At 40.3% G+C, this 23,320-nt stretch overlaps 1 protein-coding gene across 5 annotated transcripts in view; it reads right to left on the bottom strand.

Annotated features, from left to right (window-relative positions):
* Nucleotides 1-2,469: 2,469 nt before the first annotated feature.
* HELZ (helicase with zinc finger) overlaps nucleotides 2,470-23,320 on the bottom strand; it is an 85,529-nt gene continuing 64,678 nt past the window's right edge. For all 5 annotated transcript variants that reach the window (XM_014255758.2, XM_014255757.2, XM_005526665.3 and 2 more), the window contains 10 exons: nucleotides 22,508-22,712; nucleotides 18,456-18,507; nucleotides 17,444-17,637; nucleotides 14,849-15,056; nucleotides 14,303-14,379; nucleotides 13,517-14,093; nucleotides 12,902-13,142; nucleotides 11,229-11,742; nucleotides 8,212-8,461; nucleotides 2,470-5,112 (listed from right to left, as the gene is read on the bottom strand). In XM_014255758.2, the coding sequence (XP_014111233.1) occupies nucleotides 4,781-5,112; nucleotides 8,212-8,461; nucleotides 11,229-11,742; nucleotides 12,902-13,142; nucleotides 13,517-14,093; nucleotides 14,303-14,379; nucleotides 14,849-15,056; nucleotides 17,444-17,637; nucleotides 18,456-18,507; nucleotides 22,508-22,712 (2,650 nt within the window). In that variant the 3' untranslated portion in view covers nucleotides 2,470-4,780. The remainder of the gene's footprint in view (nucleotides 5,113-8,211; nucleotides 8,462-11,228; nucleotides 11,743-12,901; nucleotides 13,143-13,516; nucleotides 14,094-14,302; nucleotides 14,380-14,848; nucleotides 15,057-17,443; nucleotides 17,638-18,455; nucleotides 18,508-22,507; nucleotides 22,713-23,320) is intronic.

Genomic DNA, 23,320 nt, shown 5'->3' on the forward strand with positions numbered 1-23,320 from the left:
CTTCGTGCCCAGTATCACCAGTCTCACTGGGAGCACCTCAGTGGTTTTACAGCTGGTCTTGTTGAGGTATTTACCCTCCAGCAGGAAGCCAAGTCTTCTGGAAAAGGGACTGACAACATCTTTTAACCAGTCTTGGATAATTCATATCACCGAGCGTTCTGTAATTTGTCAGAAGCATCTATTAATCCTTAATGAGGTAAGAACTCCTCAACATTTTTCAGCTGAAGTTGCCAAAAAACCCCCACACCGAACTGACATTTCCATTGCTGCTGCTGCAAATCCTGTTACTTCTCTTGAATGGAAGAAAAAAAAACCAAATTGAGAAGGATTCAGCCCTTGCTCCCTGACACAGCCAGCAAAAAGAGACTGGCTCAAGTATTGCTACACCAACAGAAATAGCCCATATTTCATGTCAAGGAATACGATGTGCAAATTTTTATAGGCACCATAGATCATCACCATCTGTCTTGACAAGTTAATTGTCTGCAGTTTTTCTAGGAAAACCAGAACCTTTAAAAACTAACAAAACAAATGAGTTGAAGGATGATATGGGCAGGGCACGAAGCATCGTGGGCTCACTGCCCTGGAAATGTGCAGGTTCTGATATGCCCGAGTTCAGTCTAAAAAGAAAATTTGGAGTGGTCAAACACTGCTCTTGGTGCTACTTATAGCACTGAGGTACTACATACATAGCAAAAGAACTGCTTATAGAGCACGTTCTCGGCAAAAAAAACAGCTGAACTTGACAAATCTGGGAACAAAACATTAATTAATCAAAGTAGGGAACGGCACTCACAGGGTTCGCAGTCAGTGGCAGGACTCACATCCTGCAAAGGGCCAGCAACACCACAGCCCATACAATTAAAAATCCAGGACAATCTGTATTAGATGACAACCTCCAGGAGAAAATATGGATGCTGGGGCCTTGGTTCTAACCCGCCAGCTTTATGCAAAACAGCAATTTCTGAGCTGTCTTGTGGAAATATTCAGAGCTGCCATGTGAGCACAAAGGGGGATGGGAGGGGAATTGTCCCTACGACTCACTCAGGGTTCTGAGGAGCCTGGCACACCTGAGGCACACTGAAGCCATCCTGGGGACACCCCGTGCACTGCAGGGCGATTCAGAGGACACCAGCACAGCGTGGAGAGTCCCCAGCAGCCAGAGCACTGCCAAGGAGAGACAGGGATGTGCCACCAAACCTCTGCCCAAGCCTGCCAGGTCCTTCAGGCTGCAGAGCCAGGAGCAATCCAGGCTGGGGACAAGCACAGCCACGTGCCATGGCATAGCCCAGATGAGGCAGGACAGCAGGAGCAGCTCCTGCAGCCTCAGGAGGTGTGAATTTTACGTCGGAATCAGCTCCAGGTCAGGCTGAGCTCGCCATGGAGTGGCAGCACCTCCGGCTGCTCCTGACCTAGGATGGCCAAGTGGAAAGCTCACGGTTTCATAAGAACTCACTCCTCAACTACACCCAGAAAACCATGCCAGCTGCATTCACTAAGTGGCTTTTTAAAGGGTGAAGGCTGTAGCTGAATTGCAAAAAAAAAAAATGTATTTTTTCTTAGAATCCAAGTAATTTATTTCTTTAAATCTTTCCCTTCATTCTTCCTTAGTTCTTATCACCACCCTGACAACCTCCCATGAGGCATCCAGATTTTTCTCACCAAAAACTGGAATTAAAGAAAACAAAACCAGAAATTATTCTTGTTTTCAATTGTTATCAAATACAAGCTTACTAAATTTAGATCTGTCATTCAAATTCTCCACAGACAACAATGGGGAGTTTATTCCTGGACAAGGAGCATGGGATTTGGCACTAACTGAAGCATAAAAATGTCAAGGAACCACATACCCAGTTGGTACATGTGCCCCAGCCTCCACTCATTTCCCCCAAATTGAGATAATTTACATAAACTCAATTTTGAATTTTCCCTGTAATTGCAACAGGTCCATATTTACAGTGCAGCCTGAGCAGTGCCCACTGGAGCCATCTGTAAGGCTTAATTTCATTTTAATAAGAGTTTGATTGAAGCCCTAGGAGAGTTAAAAATACAGTTTTGGGGTTTCTAAACATGACTTCAATAAACATTGGATAATTGGCTCCAAAAACCAAAGATCTCACTCAGGGCTGTATATGTGACATACAATGGTCACAAAACATTTCAAAAAAATATAATATTTTTTAAAAAAACTAACTCTTAGAAATCCAAATGATTCATATGAAAGCTGCTAAGTCAGATCATCTCTATGATATCATCCTCAAATTCCTGGGTGAGAGCACTTATGAAAATTTAGCACCAAAACCAGCTGGGGTTTTCATAAAATTAAAGAACTGAAATTCTAACTCAAGAGAGAAAATGGGATTTTATCTGTAATATTTTCAGTGTAGATAAAATACCAGTGTAAAATAGAATAAAATGTGGTGAGATGCAACCATCTCCCCCCTTAACTGATCGACAGATAGCAGTAAATTAACAAGTGATGTTTATTAGTTTAATATTCAATATTAAATGGTGAACAGAATCAAAAGGCTGCTCCATAGAACTGAGTGACTTTGAAACCCCTGAAATTACAAAATGCTGACTTGGGGATGTGAAGTGCTTTGGATCCCCAGCTCTGCTCTGCCAGTCCTGCTCTTCCCTCCACTGGATGCCCACCTCAGCTCTGCCAGTGAATTTCCCAGGGACTGATTCCTGCAGCCAGCATCTTGGCAAAAACCCATTTAACAGCAGCTTTGCTTGATTCAAGGTTGCAGAATTTGGCCTCTCCTCGTTTTTGGGGTCGTCTGGGTTCCATGCCCTGTGCTGAAGTGCTGAGCAGAACTTGGCAGGGGCTGTCTCCTCCCCAGCATTGTTTGTTTGGTATAACATTAGGAAATAAATTAAGGAGTTACATGAGCTTTGCTTTACAGCAAAAAATAAGGAAAAAGGTTTTCAGATAAGTTTCTGACTCATAAACCAGCAAAGATTTATAATAAAAAATTCATATGCAAACCTCTGCAGTGTACTGAGTTTAAATCAACCCCATTACATAATGACCCTTGCCTTAATACATGAAGTCAAATGCAAAAAGAAATGAACCTGATTGATTGTAAATAGAACAAAAATCTGATTGAACAGAGCAGCAGCCACTGCTCCCCAGTAAGGCGTCCCATGGACAGCTGTAAAAATCTGAGATCGCCCTCTCACAGCTCTATAATTTCAATTCTTGCAGGTAATAAGTGGAGGAATTCTGAACTACACCCAGCTCAACCCTGTAAACCAGTTCTCAGATTTAAAGTTATTTCAAGTGTAAAAGGAGGATTAAGGGGAAATAAAGGAGAAACTCTACAACCTCCCTCTGGAACTCCCCAGTCACAAAGCAGGGACAGTGTGCAAGACCAGAAATCTTTAGCCACAAAATTGTTATCCTCTGAATTTTCATTCACATTTGTTTCTTTAATTTATTTTTTTTTTAAATATCCCATAATTAATTTTTCGGACTGGATTCCTTAAGGGCCAGGTTCATGGAGATAAATAACCTGGTAACCACTCTGATCCCCAGAAGATTTAGATTAATTTGGATACAGCTTTGACAAACATTAAATCTCTTCTTTAATGATGTTCCTCAAACAAAACAGTTAGCAAAATATCTGAATTTCCTTGTATAATGTCACATTTTAATGTAAACATCAAATAATGTACCAAAAGTTTTACCGGAAAAAAAAAAAAAAAATTAAAGCGGCACAATTCTTTATACCACTGGAGAAGAGGGGAGGAAAAAGCCAGATTACAAACATTTACACATGCATAGTGGAAAAAGAAATTAAACAAACAAACAAAAAAGTATTTTACTAAATTCACGCATTTTTTTTAAAATAGTTATTAAATCTACTAAGCACCAACATACCTAAAAATTTATTTTCAGCTTCATGATTCATTTAAAAAACCTATCAAATTAACTTTTCAAACAAGCTTATATTATTAGCTTGTCCAAAAATAAAATGTAGAGTTTTTTTGGGTTTTTTTGTTAATTTTTTTCTACTTTTTTCGATTTTTTTTTTAATTATTTTTTTAAAGTATATCAATACTTTTATCTGAATGTTTCCAAACAATGGCATAGGTGTCTGCAAAGAATGCCTTTACTTTACCCTACAGTGGATGGAAAATACAATACCACATCATACAGAATCTAAAACTATAAAAGTCTGAGAATGCAGCATCCCTTCACAAAAAAGCTGATAAAACTGAAATTATTTAGAAGATGCTGCACCTTTATTAAAAAAAAAAAAAAATTAAATGAATTTAAGCAGAAATAACATACATTTTTACATTAACTGGCCATTTCTGGTACAGAAACCCAGCATAGTATGCTAATGTTATTGAATAAATGTAAATGCTACTTACAATCTTCTTAAATACAATTTAGACAAACTTTTTTTTTTCCTTTTTTTTCTTTTTCCTTTTTTTTTTCCTTTTTTTTCAAGTTGTACAGGTAATCTCTCAGCTGCTAGTTTAATGCAACATATCATTAATATTACACAAATTAAAAAATAACACGTGTGTGTCTTCCTACAGAAAAGCTTCCAAAAACCCGACCCACATCAAAAAATGCAAAATAATGGAATATAATTAAAAAAAAAAAAAAAAAAATTAGTTGCAAGTCTAGCAGCAAAGCAATTAAGTGAGGATATATTTACCAATATAAACAAAGGGAATATTTGCAACTACAGGTGAAGCCCCAACTACCTTAGATCTACCGACACAAATAAAAATTAAATTCTCTCTAAAAAAAATAATCTGATTATTTAAAATAGGAGTAAAAGCCATTGCTACCTGATGAACTACCTAGGCTAAGTTCCTGAAACAAGGACAGGGGGTCGCTGTTCTTTTTTGTCTGCTCAGGAGGAGGTTTGGGCTTGGGGGGAGCCCGCAGAGCGCTGGCGTAGGACATGACGGGTTTGGTGCCACCCGCGGGCTGGGGGCTGCTGCTGTTGGACTCCACCAGCTGCTTGTTGGGCATCAGAGGGGGGAACTGGCCCAGATGCTGGAGCACGTTGTAGTTGAAGGAGTTGGAGAGCTGGATGTTCTCGCCCTTCAGGTGTTCCTCCGGGGGCTTGGCAGCCTTCGGCGGAGCTGCGAAGGAGAAACCAGAGTTGGAGCAAACGAAGGTCTCTGACTCAGCCAATCCACCTGCAGCAAGCCCAAAGGCAGAGCTGCCACCACCCCTCTGGTAACCTCCTCCCACACCACCCATCTGCTGTGGTTAGTCACTCTGAAAACGAAGCTCATAGAACGACACAATCCCAGGATGGCTTGGGTTGGAATGGATCTTAAAGCTCATCCCGCTCCATTCCCTGCCACAGGCAGAGAACCTTCCACTAGACCAACACAGTCCAAGCCCCATCCAACCTGGCCTTGAAGTCATCCAACTTCATTCCCAACTCTTGGATCACTCAGCAGTAGCACAAGACTGACATTACTAAACAAATCCTCTGTGTGTTTGCACCCTAGAGCTGAAACCCCAAACCGGCAATTCCGCACAGCGGATTCTCCGGGTGCACTGAAGGGAGGCCGCTCCCAAATGGGATCTACTCTAATTTAAGCACTTTATCCACTGAGACAGCACAAAGAGTATTTCATTCTTCTTGCTTTACAGCTTAATAGGCTAAAATTAAAATTTACAGCACCATATATAATTCATTCTCCAACAGCAATTCAGAGTCCTGAATGCCAACCAACTAATTATTGGTATTTCAGGCTGAATGCATTCCTGCTAATTGATATGTTCTTGCTCCACATTTAACAACTCCTGTAACTATCAGAAAAAATGGTGCTTTAAACCATAGGTATAAAACTGCTTTCAAGTGAATTTCCTGAATCCTAATGAGGTCCCTTACTTTTGTCTGGAGAATTCTACTGTCTTGCACAGCTAGAGAGACACTACACTGAAACACAGCTCCATGTTCTATCTAAAATAGTCTAGGAACTGGGCAACAGATATATCCTGTAATTATTTCAGTCTTTAATCATGTAATGTTACTTTTAAAGTGCATGTACAAAAATGTACCACCAAATGACTGCAAAAGTAGAAAAACGAAGTTTCTCCCTGGAAGGGTCACACACAGGCTTCTGCTTTTTATAGAGCACTTAAAAAAAAAAACAAAAAAACAAACCTAGAACCAACCCATAGAAGAATGGGTCTGGAAAGAACACAAGTAAAGCAATTTTGCTAGGGTTGCTATGATTCAACAAAAAACAAACAACCCAGAACACGAGCAAAAAAACCTCCCAAAATAACCACAGCACTCAAGAGAAGACAAGTAATGACAAGCAGGACCAGAGGTGAAAGCTGTGTGTGGTAGAGGTGTCTAACAGAAGGAAAAATACGAAATACACATCTTGAATAAGAACCTAAATCATTTTCTTTCCATCAACAGAAAAAGCAATGCATATCAAATTCCAATTTTGGGAAGTGCCTGCATAGAACAACCCTGAGCAATTGACAGCAGCTCTCCCTGTGCTCCATAAATCCCTCCTGATCCAACCCAACACTGGTGCCACAGGCACTCCTGATGTGCAGGAGAGCCCTTGAACAGTCTGGAGTCAGGGCCACTCCCTCCCAAGCAACAAAAACAGGCACAGGACTTTCACAGCATCACATTCCCACGGGGTTTTATTTCATGGATAAAAACCAACAGTAACGAGAACACTGCAGTTACTGGTCATTAACCCTTAGCTCTATAAAACACATTTGGGCTGTAAATATGATCACAGGCAGCGAGCTGTAAATGTGGAAAGCCACAGCAGCCATAAAATGGAGATGTGTTTGCATGAACCATTAGATACAGGGCTCTGTTTCATATACATGTATTGACAAAACAGAAACCATGCTTAACTACAATAAAAAACATTTCATTGCAAATGCAGTTACCAGTGAGAACTTGATATTTTCACTTAGAATTTGGTATTTGACAGCAAATGTGTGTATATGGTACTTTTTACATGCACATCTGCCCTCGATGAGGACTTTACTCAAAAACAGGTTCTCAAGCTTTTCATTAAAGCAAAGAAATGTGGGACTGGCTGATCCCAACATAAACATGCCAGAGCTCCTGAGCTCCTCTCAGATAACCACAGAGTCTGGAGAGCAACTCTGTGAGCAATTCAGTGATGAATGTCACATAATACTGTGCATTCAGCTCCTTGATTTTCAGTAGAAATAGAAATAGATTGAAGGAGGTGCCCTGAGCTTGAAGTTTTGAACTTAGCATGAAAGATGCTGCCATAAATATGGGTTTCCAAAATAACATTTTCACATTTTGGAAATTAAAAGGCACATTAGGAATTTCATTCTTGAGTGCTGTCACTGATATAAAGAGATTTTCTCATTCATTCTACACTGCATGTTCCTACTTCAGAATTACTATGAAATTACAAGATGTTTCACGTTTATGAAATTTGGTGAAAAGCAATTAAATCTTTTAAGGCCAATAAAACCAGCTTATAAATATTTTTCCACATTATTAAGTGGTTTTAATATCCACACTGAAATACTGTTTGCATTTTTATTAATTTTGTTTTTAAATTACCACTGCAAATTCTTAAAGCAAAATCACAGGGAGGAAACTCTACTATCCTGGTAATTTTGTTTTTCATAAACACAAGAAATAGGGAGAACAGAAGAAGAGTAGTTGGACTGCTCCAGCTCTCTCCTTGCAGCTTTTTGTCATCTCTGAAAAGTTAATTTAGTTTCTGTCTGCTCAATCAATCAGCACTGCTGCTACCACCAGGGAAGCCACATTCCACTGAGATTCTTCCACGGTGAGAGAGAATTTAAACCCGTCACTCCTTTGATGAAGTACCAAAATTTACTAGAGAAACGCTGAGAGCACTAATTCAGTTTATGTGTTGCTCCCTCAGACTGTAATACCAACACAAAATATCACTGATTCTGAAAACAAATAATCTATCTTGCAAATAAATCCCACCAGTCACCTTAGCTCCCTCCAGCACAAATTCAGGTGCACTTGAAGCCACTGTAAGAGACTGTCTGGGCTTAGTGGAGCTTTTGGAGGAGACTAAGAAGCAGCATTGCTTTTTTTAGCTGAAGAGCAGGATGTTAACAAGAAATGGGATTATTCCAAGCAAACCTACAACAAGTGAAGCAACAAATACTTCAAAAATCTTTGCTTAAACTGGTTCTGGGAAAGAAGCAGCTGCAGCTGTACCCACCTAGCAGCTCCCGGGGTGGAACGGCTCTGCTGGCTCCGTTGCATGGAATGTTTGGGTACGGGGCAGAGGAGGAGTTCACCCACAGCTCAGGGGAGGAGTAGTTGAACGATGACTGGTTACTGTGGTCCTGAAGCTCTTTACACTGACCAAGACTGTCTTGAGGAGTGTTTAAGTCTTCAGAACAAGCCTGGACTGAACTAGAGGAAATTCTTCTTTGGTACAACGGCCTGCCTGGTCCTCTTGGTTCATACTGTGAACAAAAAAAAACAAACTATAAAACAGTCTTTTGCTCTTTTGATTCAACTGTATGAAACCAATACTATTTTCCCATTCAATACTTTCCCTGAAATGTCCTACCAAAAAAAAACCCTAGTTCTTCACATTTACAAAAAACCTAATACATTTCAAGTTGTATGTTGTATTCTGCAGTCACTGATAATGTATTTTCATCACGTAAAATAGAGAATTTCCAAGAAAGTGCAAAGAACATCACCTGAGATGTCTTAATTCTTATCAACCTTTACATCTCCCACTCCTACATGGGAGTTTGATCACACAGTGAGGAGAAAGGTACCCAGCATTTACACATGAAGCAAAGGAAGCACAGAAACACAAAAGCAAGAAAAGAATGTTCTTACAATGCAGTCAGGAAAAAAATGGCTTTTCCTTTTCCAAAGGAAGGTACTGACTTGTACACCAGGATCTGGGGAAGCAGGATACATTTGTATACTGGATTTTGTACATACAAAACAAATGCTCTGGAGAAGAGAGTACCCTCAGGAGAAATAATGCAGAGAATTTTATCTGAAACCACAGAAATTACTTGCTTCCATAAACCCTGTAGATCATGTAGATGAAAATGGCAGGAGCTCCATCAATTAACCTGTGGGCTTCAAGAGTTCAGATTTAAGGGCCCTCTAAGCTTTCTCAAGATTCAAAGCAAGTCTGTTTTGTTGCAATTTATTTTTAACAATAAATACAGTATTTACTCCCATCTGCACTGACTAACAAGAACACCAATAACAGAAAAGTCATACAGGTAAATCTAGACTTGGTAAACAGGAAAAAAAACATTCTAATGAAATGTCACAAGAAATTAGCTGAACAAACATCAAATAACTTGCTTGCAGAGTCCAACTATTGTTAATATATCATCTACAAAAAATAGGGGGAAAAAGTGATGAAAGGAAACTGTTATATCTTATTTCAGTCACCACACTAAAGCGATCAACACTTCGATATCCTGGCAATCCACTCCCCTGAGAAAATTCAACAACAACAAAAACAAACAAACAAAATTCATAAATGAATGCCCAAATCAACCCAAAAAGTATACATTCACTGAGTTTTAAAAGAGCTATTTTGGTAAGCAATCAGGAATTTATCAAAGTTCTGGACACTTGCAAGTAGAGAACCAGACAGAATAACTCCAGTATTCCCTTTGATGTGCAGTTCAGATCTGGTTTGACTAAACACATGCAAAAGCTTTCAAGTATCAAGTCAATTAACAGCTTTATAAATAGTGATTGAGGATTTAGTAAGGATACCAAAAGTCAAGAAATCTGCCCTGACAAGAGCCTTGTCTGAGGGACGTCTGTTAAAAATACACCTAAAACCCCTTTTTGATTTCTTTGTGCATTCAGTTCTACCTACCAGCTGCAGCAGCAGTTTTGGAAAGTTTATAAGCAAGTCTCTGTCTTGTAACACTTTTACTGCATTTGGCATTTCTGTCACATATTTTGAAAGGAAGAAGAAATAAGAACTAAACCGAATTTGCACTAATTACATAAAGGCTCACTCTATTTGTCTTCAGATAGCAGGAGCTGTCACAAGCTCTATAGGAATATTTATTGGTTTATTACTGCTGAAAAGCCATTGTTCCCACGTCCTGCTGTACTGACAGTATTAACTGTTGTCACAAAGTATTAGATTTTATATAGGGTGGTATGACTTAATGGACTGAGACATCAAATTTCTAAATGTCTATAAACCCAAACCTTACTACAGCTCTGGCTGGGCCTGAGGACTCCATTAACCTCTCTGGATCTGCATAAGACAGAAATTTGTAAAATGCACTAGAATTCAATTTTACTTATTTTTCTCAGGCTCATATACTAAATATTTTCTGTTTTCAGAAGTTGAAAGACAAATTAAATATGTATTGTGTGAGACAGCGATGAGCAAGGCTCCCTCCCCAGCTTCTGTAAAAACCTTAACAGAAATGCATCACAGAACAAGCCACTTATGTACAAATATTGGATTACATGCAGTCAGTGAGAATATTAATTCTCACGTTCCTGAAATGCAACTTGGCTTCAGAATACTCCATGTTCACACATCACACACTCCTTAGCACCTCAGATTCCAGCAGGGATTAAAACCTCCTGTTCAAAACATGACCTGTCCTGGCTGTATGTGCTGGCACAGTCTGCATCTCACAGCACACCCCCTGAGAGCCCCAGCACAAGAGGGACAGAGCCAGCTCTGTGTGCTGGAGCCAGCCTCAGCTGGATGTCCCTGACTTCCAACACACAAAGCGATGGTTTTGTATCAAATTAATGCAGGCAGGGGGGATTGTGAAATCAGGTTTTGGACCATGCTGGAACAACTGAACAGCTCTGGTCTCCTATGAGAAGTAACTCGAGCACATTCACAGCTCAACACCGAATCAATTGGCTGGGTCATCCCAGCTGGCTGTCCAGAGCTTCCACCTGGGCTGTGGTTGATTTTCACTGCAGATGAATGACATGCAGACACAGAACAATGACTGCATGAAAACCCAGAGTAACATTCCAAAAGCCAAGGCTTCCCATTTAGCAGAGAAAATGTTACACCTGCAGCGACAAGAGCCACGCATCTGCTGAGGGTGAACAGCAGAGACGCAGAGAACAATTCCACCTCACAGAAATTCCCACTGTGAGCTTTTAACGCGTGAGGTGTTTTGCTTGCATGACCACTTCACAACATAATTTGATATTACAATGACAGGACAAGTGCAGAGCAGACAGAACACCCACCTCTTCTAAGCTGTGGAGCGAAGAAGCAGAAACTGCTCGAGATGCGAGTGGATGAAATGGCTCCTGACCGACTGCGTGCTGATGATTCTGGATTTGTATAAAAGGGCTCTGCTGCGACCTGTGGGGCAGTGGAGGTATTCCATAGTGAAAGCCCTGCCCCAAGAGGTGGTTCTGCTGTAGGTTGGTGTAAGTCCAGGAGCCATCAGGTTGCAGGTATTTCAAGGGAGATGGGGTTATGTGTTCGGATGGCATTGAGAAAGGGGGGTTGTACATTTGGGGTAAATGCTGCTGAAATGCTGGGTTAGTGGGCAGTTCAATGTCTCTGCTGTTCTCAGTGAAGTTGGGGAAGTGGGCGCTGTGGTTGGAGTTGCAGGAAGGAGAAGGGAGTGCTGGTGGGCTTCGGGGCTGGACTTGTCTGTATTGCAACAGTCTGGACTGGGGGGGTGGCATTTCGGCTACGTCCCGGCTCTCGCTTGGATCGCGGTGCGACAGCTCCCGGAGCAAGTCCTGGAATCTGCATGGACACAAGAAATGTAGCAAGGAAAGAGAAGGAAAAAAAAAAAAATGGTTTTGCTGAAATCTTGCTCTTTTTGAGGTGCAGAAAACTCAGAACAGAACACTGAATTTAAATATTCTCATCTTTGCACTTACTGACCCTAACTTCAAAGGATGCGACTGAGCAATCAAAAATTAGGCACAAGAGGATTAATTGAATGAAATACCCACCTGAATCATCTCAAAGTTTTAATAACTCTTGAGATTTCCTTTCCAGTAAGAAGAATCAATTTTTTGTTATCTCTTAAGAGACAACTAAAGGTAAGGATTTCCTGCTTTACTACACAAAGTAAAAAGTTCACATAGTTAAAGAAAACTTTAACCCCTGTCAAGGCAAGAGCCAGAAAAATCAGGGACTCCCCTTTGCTTGCACAATGTACTTTAAACTTCTTCAAAAGGCCAATTCAATTCAGCACTTCAGAGTCAGCTAAGAGGGCGTTTAGATGCTTTACCATGTCTTTAACAAACCAGATGGAAAAGAAAGCATAGTGGGAGATGACAGTAAACAGAGGCAATTTAAAAATCCAGCCTTTACAATATACATGATTAAAGCTGATGACCACTGGAACCATTTTTCTGTTGATGTTCAACAGCTTCCTTTCTTGCCCCCTAAAGCTCCATCTTAAATACAGGCATTTTTAAAAAAAAATCTGCTTTTAAAAGCAAAGGTTTTTTGAAAAGGAAGTCAAGTTTAGGTTTCGCTGGGGAGCAGTGTTTAGGGAGGGGCTGCTTTGTTTCTTTTCAAGCACACATATCTCAGACTGCTACTTCAAACTGAAGAATTTGCAACTTAAATAAGCCTTAACTACACTCAGACACCTCTTTCATAAAAATACAAGGTTGTTACTCTCTATCCATTCCTTATTCCATAAATACAGCACTGAAAAGCTCCATAAAAATATTTTTCCACTACAGCTTTACTACCCAATATAGTAACAGAATAAAGCATAACACATAATAAAAGCATAGTTGTAAGTCAGCCTGCCAACTATTTTAACCTTCATAATAACAGCAGCAAAAAGCAATACCTTTAAGTGCCTTGCACTTGATCACAGTGTTACAGATAGGTGCCCACTGCTCAATTTTACACAAGCTCTGATGACTCAGTAAACAAATACCTTGAATATGTTGCCTCTGTTTCATCTTCTGTATTACTGGCAAGTTTCCAGTTTGCCCTAACTTGCTGCTGTTGATGTAATCCAATTGGTTGCTGAGGAAGATGTGGTAGATGAGGATGGTGATGGTGTTGATATGGAATAGTGCCTTGACTGAGATAGGCATTATGTTCATTCCATTGCTGTAACCTGGCTTGTTGTTGCTGCCTTATTGTTTCCAAAGCTACATTTCCATGCATACGATCTATAAAAATAGTTTTAAAAAAAAATTTTATCTAATGCCCCCTTTTAAAGATCTTTATGTCAGAAAAAAAAAATAAAATAATACTTTTTATACAGTTTATTCCAGGGTCTATTATACACTAACTGCATTGCAGTGCATAACCTGGTTATTTAAATCATATGGAAAATCATATAAACATGAATTTTCTAATAAAGTGCTGAATATTCAAACATGCCTCAAGCAGCAAATTATGCTCAATGACATTACTTATGGAAACTAACCCAACAATGACCCAATTCAGAGCAATATGCCTGAAAAAGGTAAATACCTCCTTCATTTTCACTTCAATGTAGTTATAATTGCACACCGAATTTAAATAAAGAAAAGTCACCTACCTAAAGTGTCCCCTAAGGGCATTCCTGACGGATTCTCTTCAATGAAGTTGTTCAAGTGGGTTGGCAGAACAGGGTTGTGCTGTGCAATAGGCCTCAAAGGATTATTGACTTCTTGTAACAGAGGTGGGGGGTGTTGTTCTGAAATCACAGCATCTACAGCAGGAGAATGTGGTCGGTGGGGAATGGGATTATTAAAAAAGGACTGGCTGGGGCCTGCCTGGAAAGCAGGGGAAAGCTGCGAAGGTGGTGGAGGCTGCTGATTCAAGTGATTATGCTGCTGAACTACCTGGCTCTGCTGGGGTGGCATTTGGTTGGGTTGTTCAGGCAAGTGATTTTGCTGTTGACTTAACAGGTTTTGCTGCTGCTGCTGCTGCTGCAGAGGGTACGGCTGCCTCGGGATCTGGGAGAGGTGCTGGAAGTGGCGGTTGGGAACTGCGAACTGGGAGTGGGGCGGGGTCAGGTGCAGGTTCAGCTGCCTGGGGTTGGGGTTGTCTTTGCGATGGAATTTGGCATTGGGGTAACCAACGCTGGAACGGGACTCTGGGCTTCTCTGCTGAGGGTTTGCTTCTAAATCGACCTACAAAAGGAGAGTAAGAAGTTTGGAGAATTCGCATTTTAAAAGCTGAAATAAAAGCATTTCTGTTTGACTAAATGAATGAATGAATGACTAAAAGTAATGATCAAATTCATTAAGAGATAGTATGAAATAAAAAACAAACAAACAAAAATACCCAAATCCCCAAAAAATAAACAAACAAACCAGAAATGCAGACAAGAGGAACCCACCTGCTTGGATTCCAGAGGTTTCTTCTCAGGTGTTCGAATTTTACTGATTTCAGGTCCAGCAGTGTTTTCACTTTTACCTAAAAACATTTACAAAATTATTTAGCTTCAATAGAAAAATTATTATTTTGGGATATTTTTTCCCCAGACACAGGAAAATTGACTTATTAGTATGGCATTTACAGCACCACAGACATTTAGTATCATCTACCTAAATAAGACTTTTCCTTTAATCTCTACACTTTGTTCATTAACCTCTAAGTAGTCGTTCCAACTTGCAAATAACATCAGTGGTACTGCTGAAGGGAGATGGAACAATTACACCCCCCTCCCCAACTCCCATTCCTTCTGAATCTCACAGCATCCCAATTATTCTGTCTGTAACGGCAAACCCCAGGTTATTTCCCCCATCTGTGGATCCCTCAAACAGGGAGGAAAGGGAGAAGGACAGAAAGGATGGAGGATGGAAAGTCCTTCCCACAGCCCCCTGTCTGAAGCACAAAGGCTCCCCAAGGCAGAGCAGTTTGCAGAGGCATCTCAAGCACTGACCATTGCGAGTTTGTTCGTGCTGCTCCTTGTCCTGGTGCGGGAGCTGCTGCTGTCCTAAGCTAACGGGGGAGTGGTGGCCCAGGCCATACGGGATCGGAGACCCTCGCCCATGTGCCTGTAACAGGTTCATGTTATATGCCATGGCTGCTTGGTGAGTAATGAGTCGAGGGTCGACTGCAAACCTACCCTGATACCCCGTCCATGGTACCTACGTGGTAAACAAAAGTAAAAGTAAAAATAAAAATTAAATAAAAATGTAAAAAAAAAAAAATAAAAGAGAGAGATGTGATCTGTTAAGGTACATTAAATTAAAGGCAGTGATAATGAGCATGCTGATATTAGGTCAGTGACAAGAGGTTTCCATGTACCAGATGACCTGACACACTTACACACACAACTACAGCTGGTGCTGGAAGGGGAGAGCTCTAAGGGCAGGCAAAACAAGATTTTCAAGGAGAACCCTGGGCAAAAATTCTTCTATCAAAACCCATTCTTGTTTCAGTGGTTTTGAAGTTCAGAGAGAAAAGACTGATAGACAAATTGCAGTTTAATAAACTTTAGATTAATCTCTTCTCTTATTAAATAGAAATGGGTGAAGTTCAAGCAAATACAAAGCCCTTTCTCCTGGCAGCTACGAGTCATTGGGCTGTGGCTCAGGGGGGACAGAGAGAGAAGACTCAAAGGTGAGGACCAGATGTTGCAGCACCCTTGCTGGGATTCTGGGCCAGAGCAGGAGGGGCTGTGCCCACCTCTGCACCCACAGACACCCAGTGAAGTTCCCAGGACTATTGGTGGAACCCAGAGAGTGCCCAGAGGTGAGCAGTGACAGGGAATGACACTCCAAAGTGTCTGTGCTACGTGACACGTGTATTGCAGAGTCAAAGCAAAATCCACCTCCTGAAAGCAGGTAAAAAGTCAGGATTTTGTACAATGGCTTCAATTTTATTCCTAAAAGGAATGCTAAGGAAAACAGCTGTGCATCAAATGACTTCAAACTTGTCCTGTAGGGAATTTATTAAAAGAAGGGAAATATATGAAGAAGAGCAGAGTGCAGGGAAAGTCATCCCCACCACTCAGGCTGCCAAAGCATCCTTTAGTGATGGCAGCAGACAACCTCCTCCAGCTTTTACCTTGGCTATGGAAACTGCATTAAACAAAGACATCATTTTATCTTCCACCAACATAAACACATTTTACTTCAGTCCCTGCTTGTTTCAAGTGTAACAACTTTCATCCAATTCTTTTTTTAAATTACTATTTGCCCTTGAAATGTGCCCTTTGAACTTCAGCTTTAGGCTGCTATTGCATCTGTACAACCCCAAATCACCTCCAAGCTTCTTTTCAAAAGTAGCAGTCTCATTAGTACCTCAGTCTTCTCACTAAATTATTTAAAAATCCATCCTCAGGGAAGGTGAGTTCAAAATACTTGTTTTTAATACATTTCTTTTGATTGGAAACACATAAAAAATACATTAACCTTGGAACAATAAGACAGAGCTTTTTAAATTACCTTGGTTTGATATTAATATAATGTGAGCAAGCATGACAAAAGATACAGCTGCTGGCCTTCTCATTGCATTTAAATTTATCCATCAAATGCAGATTTCTAGTAAGCTTGGAAAACGGAAAATTCCTTGGCCTAGCAAAGAAAACCGATTTACAGCTGCCAGCTAATCTAAGACACAAAACTGAAACTACAGCAAGTCCCCTATTCAGCATCCATAACCCAAATTACAACAGAGGACTCATAATTATTGAAAAAAACCAAATTAGCTGTATTCCAACATTTAGCATTATGAATGGAATTAAACACATCTGCAATGTGTGGGTTCCACATCCTTGCCACGATGTTCAGGAGTTGTGAACAACACAGACATGTTACTCCACAAGCTTCTGCAGCCTTTGGTTCTTTCCTTGCATTTTCCTCCTGGAATATGTTGACTGAAGGGTAAAAATAAAGCAGAGACTGCTTTTTTAATGTGTGTAAATTTTGGCGGGACAGTTTTATTTATAATCCAAAATTCCATGCATAAATGTAGCTTAGAAGACCTGATTAGAGATCTTCATTCTGCTCCCAAATGTCATTAAGGGAAGGGATTGGAGAGGAAACTGGTTCACTATGAGGTTCTGGAAGGGAAAAACATCCCATTATGCTTATTTTTCTTATCACTTCACTTCAGACACCTTGCACTGCAAACATCCAAAACTTGTAATTTAGGCTGTGTGACGCCAATAAACAGACTTGGTGTGAATCACTGAGGTCTCTCCAATGATTAAGAACTGAACCAGGCAAATAATTCAGAGGAAGGTGTCTCAAGTCAGATGAGACAGATTCCACTGGTGTGCCTAAAACACACCAAATTACACGAACATGAAATTGCTTTTAGCCTGCCCAGAGTTATTTGGGGGAGCAAAGCTTTCAGGTCTTTATTTTCTGGTGCTTCTCTGTACTGCCACTCCTAAAGCCAGCAAAACCCACAGATTTGGAGTGCTGAAAAAAACCTGCAAGAAATTCGCTCTCTGATGTTGCCATATATTTATGTGCATGCAATAACTGAGGTGGGGAGAGGGGAGAAACAGAAAATGAATTCTTACAGGCAAAGGCACAGACATGACCATATTTCCTCCATAGACAGCAGGTACATATAGAATACTTGTCCCAGTGTGTGGATCTATCCTTTGAACAGGACTTGGAGATTTCCCCAGATTGGGGTGAGGTCCCAGAGGAGGAGGGGGAGGAGTATATGCTCGGATAGGATTTCCAATCAGAACAGAAGGATTGGGCTGAACTGAAAATAAAGATAAAAATAAAAGATATATACATACAAAAAAAAAAAAAAAAAAAAGATATATATACACAAAAAGAACATGAAGATGACTATTTCTTTGTTTGTTCATCCAAACAGCATCTATCTTTATAAAATATGTGTGCAACTCTCTAACAGCACAGGTCTGATACACCAAGAGAAAGCATTAATCAAATCCTGTATTCCATTTCAAAAATTTGAAGAGGCAGAAAATACAACCTGAGATACAGTAGCTGGTAAGTGCATTAATGAAAAAATGTCCCAAACCAATTAAATATGCTGACAGTCAGAGCAGCTGTTAAGCACTGCATCAAAAACTAAAATAACCCTCCTTTCTTTAGCATGGAAGACAAGCTCTAAACTAATGCTTTTCCAAATTAATAACACAATTATTCAGCTGTTGCATGCTACCTTGCAAAAGTATGATCAGTAATATCTGGATGTATGACAGCACAATTTAACTTCAAAGTACCTCAGAAAACAGTGCATGCAAAATAATGTCCAAACCTTTTAGTGCAAATACCCTGGTACTGTACATGATGAATTTCAAACACAGCTATTTCTCAAAGGCCAACAACTGTGTTTGTGTTAAGGCTTCAAAATAAGTGCACACAACACCTATAAAGGGAGAGCCTCGGAAATATCAAATGTCCACTTAATAACCTAAGATCTGATTTCCAGATGCAAACAACAAGTAAATGGCTTTCAAACAGAGAAGAGATCAGATATTCAATGTATGTCAAACTACTGTCAGCTTCACTGGGCTCAGGAATTCCCCCAGGAACTGCAGAGGCACTCACCAATTCCATCAGGTGGGAAATGGTCATTCTGGTTATGATGATGGACCTTGCCCTTTAAAGGAAAAAAAACCAATAATAGTAATCTTTGCATTCTTACACAAACCAGAGCTTTTTATTTCAAGTGAACATGATAAACATAAAACAGCGTTTGAAAGGAGTCAGCCCAACAGTTTATTCTTACACATTCAACCATCCAGTTCCACCACCTGACTATGAATTCACAAAGCTGGACATAAAACACCACTAATTCAATTAACCAATGCATCATTACAACTCCCTCTGGGAAAACTTTCTCCCAAGTTTTCTGACTGTTTTCAGATGCAAAGAGAGTTACAGCAGACATTTCAAGTTTCTTTTCTCACCATTTTATTTCCCACTGTCCCACATCTTTCAGGAGCAGCACCCAGGACCAATGTAACTCTCAGTACTCCTCTGCCATGGCAGCTTTAGAGGAAGCACGATCCATTTTCTGCTCCAGATTCCAGCTCAATGATGTTGGAGGCAAAGGAGCTGCCCCCAGTTTTACTCAGCTGCTCACCCCTCCCCATGAGACGTTGTCTCCCTGCCCCATCTCATTTGTCAGCTTCTGGGCTGTGGCTTCTCTGTGACTGCTCCCCAAAAGTGCAACACAGGAGAGTAAAGAAGCCCAGTGCTTGGGGAAACTGTTCTTCCTTAGTGAACTGTACATTAGAAAAGGATTTTAACAGACCTGAGTTATCCCTTCTACTTTCTCATGAGTTTGCAGCATCAACTAATTAGTTAATATTCATAAACTGTGAGCACATATTCCATTGCCTTTATGCTCTCAAGTCCTTTGCAGCACAGAAATACTTTACTTAATCTGGACCTAAGTACATTCACAAATTTAAAATAAATCTAAAAACGCTTTGATGCTGCAAAACTTTTCTTGCCAGGAGATAAGTCTAGGCAGTTTTCCAGCACTCTGAGCAAATTAGTCAGGGTACAAAGACAGGTTGTTTGACAATGTTGACTCATGCATAAACCAGATTAAAGAACTGGTCTCCAAATTTTCCTCTCATTTGAAAAATGAATTATGGAAAAATAAAATAATAATTGCTTTTCATTGCAGCACTTAAACAAAGGAAGCCTGTTTATTCAACAGAGAAAGATTCAATCTAAAAACATGGAGGAGCTACAGCCTTAATCACTCATGGACAGCACACAGCATTTCTGTATCTGTTACAATGTCAGAGGCAAGCAGCGTGTGCAGAGGTCTGACAAACCTCTCCTCTAACCTATCAGACCTGTATTTTATAGGTGCCATATTCTTCAAACAGAAATACCAAATAATTACATCAATTTGCAAGAAAATAATAATGTAAGTTTGTAAGAGGAGCTGTCCTGCTCACTGGGAGCTTCAGTATGTTCCTGTATCAGACTGGTAAATAAAAGTCACCAGGGGTCACCAGGAAGTTGGGGAAGGGAGCTGCTGCCTTTCTTTTTTCTTTTTCTCTTCACAGTTTTGAAGACTTAACAACTTTCTAAAAAGTTATCAAAGTCTGTTATGAATTCAATTGTTACCATTTCTCAAGGATTTTCACACCAAGGCTCATGTCCCCACCCATCTCCAAATACCTAAACCTACCCTAGAACTGACGGTGACTGACAACACTGGAGCACAAATACACTCAGTTTCCTCTAAAAAACTCGCTCCACCTTTGGAATATAAAAATCCACATTACATAAAGGCTCTCAGAGGAAGCCCAGACCAAGATTTGGGTGACTGCAGGCAGTTAACAGCCTCTTCATTCCTCGGATCCCCCTTCAGTCAACAAATGGGAGTAGAGAGAGCTCTCCAGAGATTTATTCCAACCTGTGGTCCTCACTGACTGCGGGAAATGGCTGGGATGATGATGCACCCTGATTTAAGTGCCTGAATCCAGACCAAAAGCTGGCAGGCAGCGAGTGGGAGGTAGGAAAGTTGTAAACTCAGAGCTTAATTTACTGTACGTGAACTACCCCGAGGGAAGCTCCGAGTTCTGGAATCTTTCCCTTTCCACATCATCACCTTCAATAAAGGCTGTCCCCATCCAGCTCCCACGCTCCTTCCCCACTCCCCTGCCTGGCCAAGCCACACAAACACAGCACAAGGCACTGCCCTCACAGCTCCACGCTGGCTCTTGGCCTCTCACACACACAAAAAACATTTTTTCCTTCTTTAAAATCTAAACAGCAAAGAGGTTTTTAATGTCCCTACATAAATCCAGGAGCAATTCTGCTGAGTAAGAAGTGCTGTTTGTACAAAACCACTTTTCAGCACATGTGAAAGACAAGCCCTCGCTTGCACAAAATCTATAAACTCACCACAAAACACGGTATTGGAGACGGTTCTTATTTTTTTTGCTACAAAATACACCAGCTCTAGGTTTTAATCCTTCATTTTTAATGTTAAATACTGTGCTTAGGATTTCTAAAATAAGCAAAACCAACCATCTGCTTTTAAAACTTGAGCGAAGGGAAATGTATCCCTGATCCCAGCTGTGTTCTCCGAGTATTTGATTATTACCTGCTCACTGCTCTGCTGTTACTGCACAAACTCACTACCTGTCAATGGCATTCACAGGGAAGATTTTATTTAGACTTGTGACATAGGTGGTTTAAACACTTCAGATCTTAAGCTGAAAATAGAGTGCTGGCAGTTTGAACAGCACAAGGGCTTAGTTTACCAACAAACTAAAGCAAAATAAACAGAGCTGTCTACTTACAAGGCTCTCACTTTCCCCAACACGCACTCCCCCTTTTTTCCTAAATGTACTATACCTGCATTTTCAAGTACTTTTTTTTTTATTTATTTAGGAAACTAAAAGTATTAATAATGATGTTCTGTTATTAAGGAGAAGACTGAAGAGCTCATGAAAAATGAGAATACAGCAGTGGCTTTCAAAGACAATTTTGTAATTTCTGGTTTTCTGTAGGCCCAGTGTTTTGACACATGACTAGAAGCTTTAGAAATCTGGTGTTTGTTTCAGAAAGTAATGCATGCATCTTGATAAAGAAACCAAATGTTCTCACTTACAAGCTCCCTTTTGGGAAGGACTGCCAAAGGGAAGGCTTTCCTTTTTGTATTAAAAAAACCTGTTGTAAAAATTTCATTTCAATGATACAGCCTGGAACAGAAATGCAAAGCTATGGGAAATATGTGCAGTTCCTCCTTCCTGTACACTGAGTTCATCACAAAGCTGACAACCTGCATTCCAGTTCCATCTCTAAATGCAGTTTAATTAAATTACAACCCAAATGATTTTAATATAAACTATAAGGAATTATTAAAATAAAATTCATTACTAATATATCACCCCCCAATACTAAAATTTAGTATCATTCTTCATCATCCTAAGGAAGCTATTGTATTTTCATCACTTCTTCACCTGCTTTTATAAAAAGAGCCGATGAAATTACCACTCAGAGGTGATTTTATTTCTCTGCCCTCTCGATGCTAATGAAATCTGGTCTTCTGAAGGACATTATCACTGAGCTAATCTGTGCAATAAACCAGTTTACAACATATTTTTAATTACATCAAAAATTATCTTACATAACTTAAGTCCTTGAATTTTAAATGTGATTTTTAGACCAAACCAAATCCCTTTTTGCTATTATTTTGTTGGCTTCTTTTACTCCTTGTCACTGCCTGTATCAGCCTGTTGTTGCTTGGGGTACAATCACAGCACAGCTTGGGACTGGCTCTTGCTCAGAGGGTTTAATCTGGTTTATCTAAATACTGAGTTTCCATGGCTGAAGTGTTCCAGGGTCACTGCAAAACCATCAATGATCATGCCAGAGTGAGCCAAGGTGTGTTTTAGTAAGGAAACAAGGCTTGGACAACCCCAAGCTGTATTGCTAAGAACTTTATGATAATACAAGCCTAGAGCTTTCACTTGAAAATGCTGAGGATCCCTTTGGAATTTGCATTCATATCTGATTGCACTGATGCAATTTTAAAACAAACAGCTTGTTCCATAAACCTTTCATGCTACTTCTCTACATTCACATCCAGTTTCTGACAGAACCCATCACCAGTAACACTTTACCTTTGGAGGTGACTGCTGCTGTTTGGTGGGATTGGCTGAGTGCTGATGCCGCAGAGCTCGGGGGATGAACTCGGGGGCCAGAGGGTTCAACACGTAGGTTTTCTTTAACTCCAGAGCTTCCAGCTGAGCTTTGATCTGCTCAAACGTGATGCCATGAAGACTTTCGTTCTCGTGGCACAGGGCAATAAACCTTTCCCAGAATTTCCTATGGAAATGATTTTCAGAAACAGTAAGGAAGGCTCACGGGTTGTTATTAAAACAAAAACAGATTTAATGTAACTGAGGGACATTTTTATTTTTTTTGTGTGCTCATTTTACACACCAATCCATCCATCCTGAACCTGCTCCCTGCAGCTGAACCCCACAGCACAGTGCAAAGCTCCCCAGCCATTCCAAATGGACACACAGCTCTGTCCATGTGCTTCACGTCACAGCACTGGCTGGGTACCACATTTAATATTAATGCCATGGACAGCCCCAACTCAGAACTTCTTCCTAGAAAACCAAAAACAGTAAACTCAATGCTTAAAATTCTGGAATGTATGCGATTTAAGGCATTTGTTGAAGCTGAAACAGTCACAGGAATGACACAGACTCTCAGTTCCAGAAGATGTCAAGAACACTCTCCAAATTTAGGCAGATCCCTCAGTGTAACAAATACTAAAGCTAACAAAAAACAAATACAAAGGGCTTTGAGATGTGCCCTCAAAACCACTCTCGGGAAACACTTCAGAGGCATGTAAAAATATTTTTGGGAGTTTCCAGAGATTCTTTGAGATCCTCTAATGGAAAACAAACAAAACCATAAATTTT

Source organism: Pseudopodoces humilis, chromosome 21 (genome assembly GCF_049639895.1).
Source record: "Pseudopodoces humilis isolate 2021_Gansu_Grassland_sample_001 chromosome 21, ASM4963989v1, whole genome shotgun sequence".
NCBI classification, from domain to species: Eukaryota; Metazoa; Chordata; class Aves; order Passeriformes; family Paridae; genus Pseudopodoces; species Pseudopodoces humilis.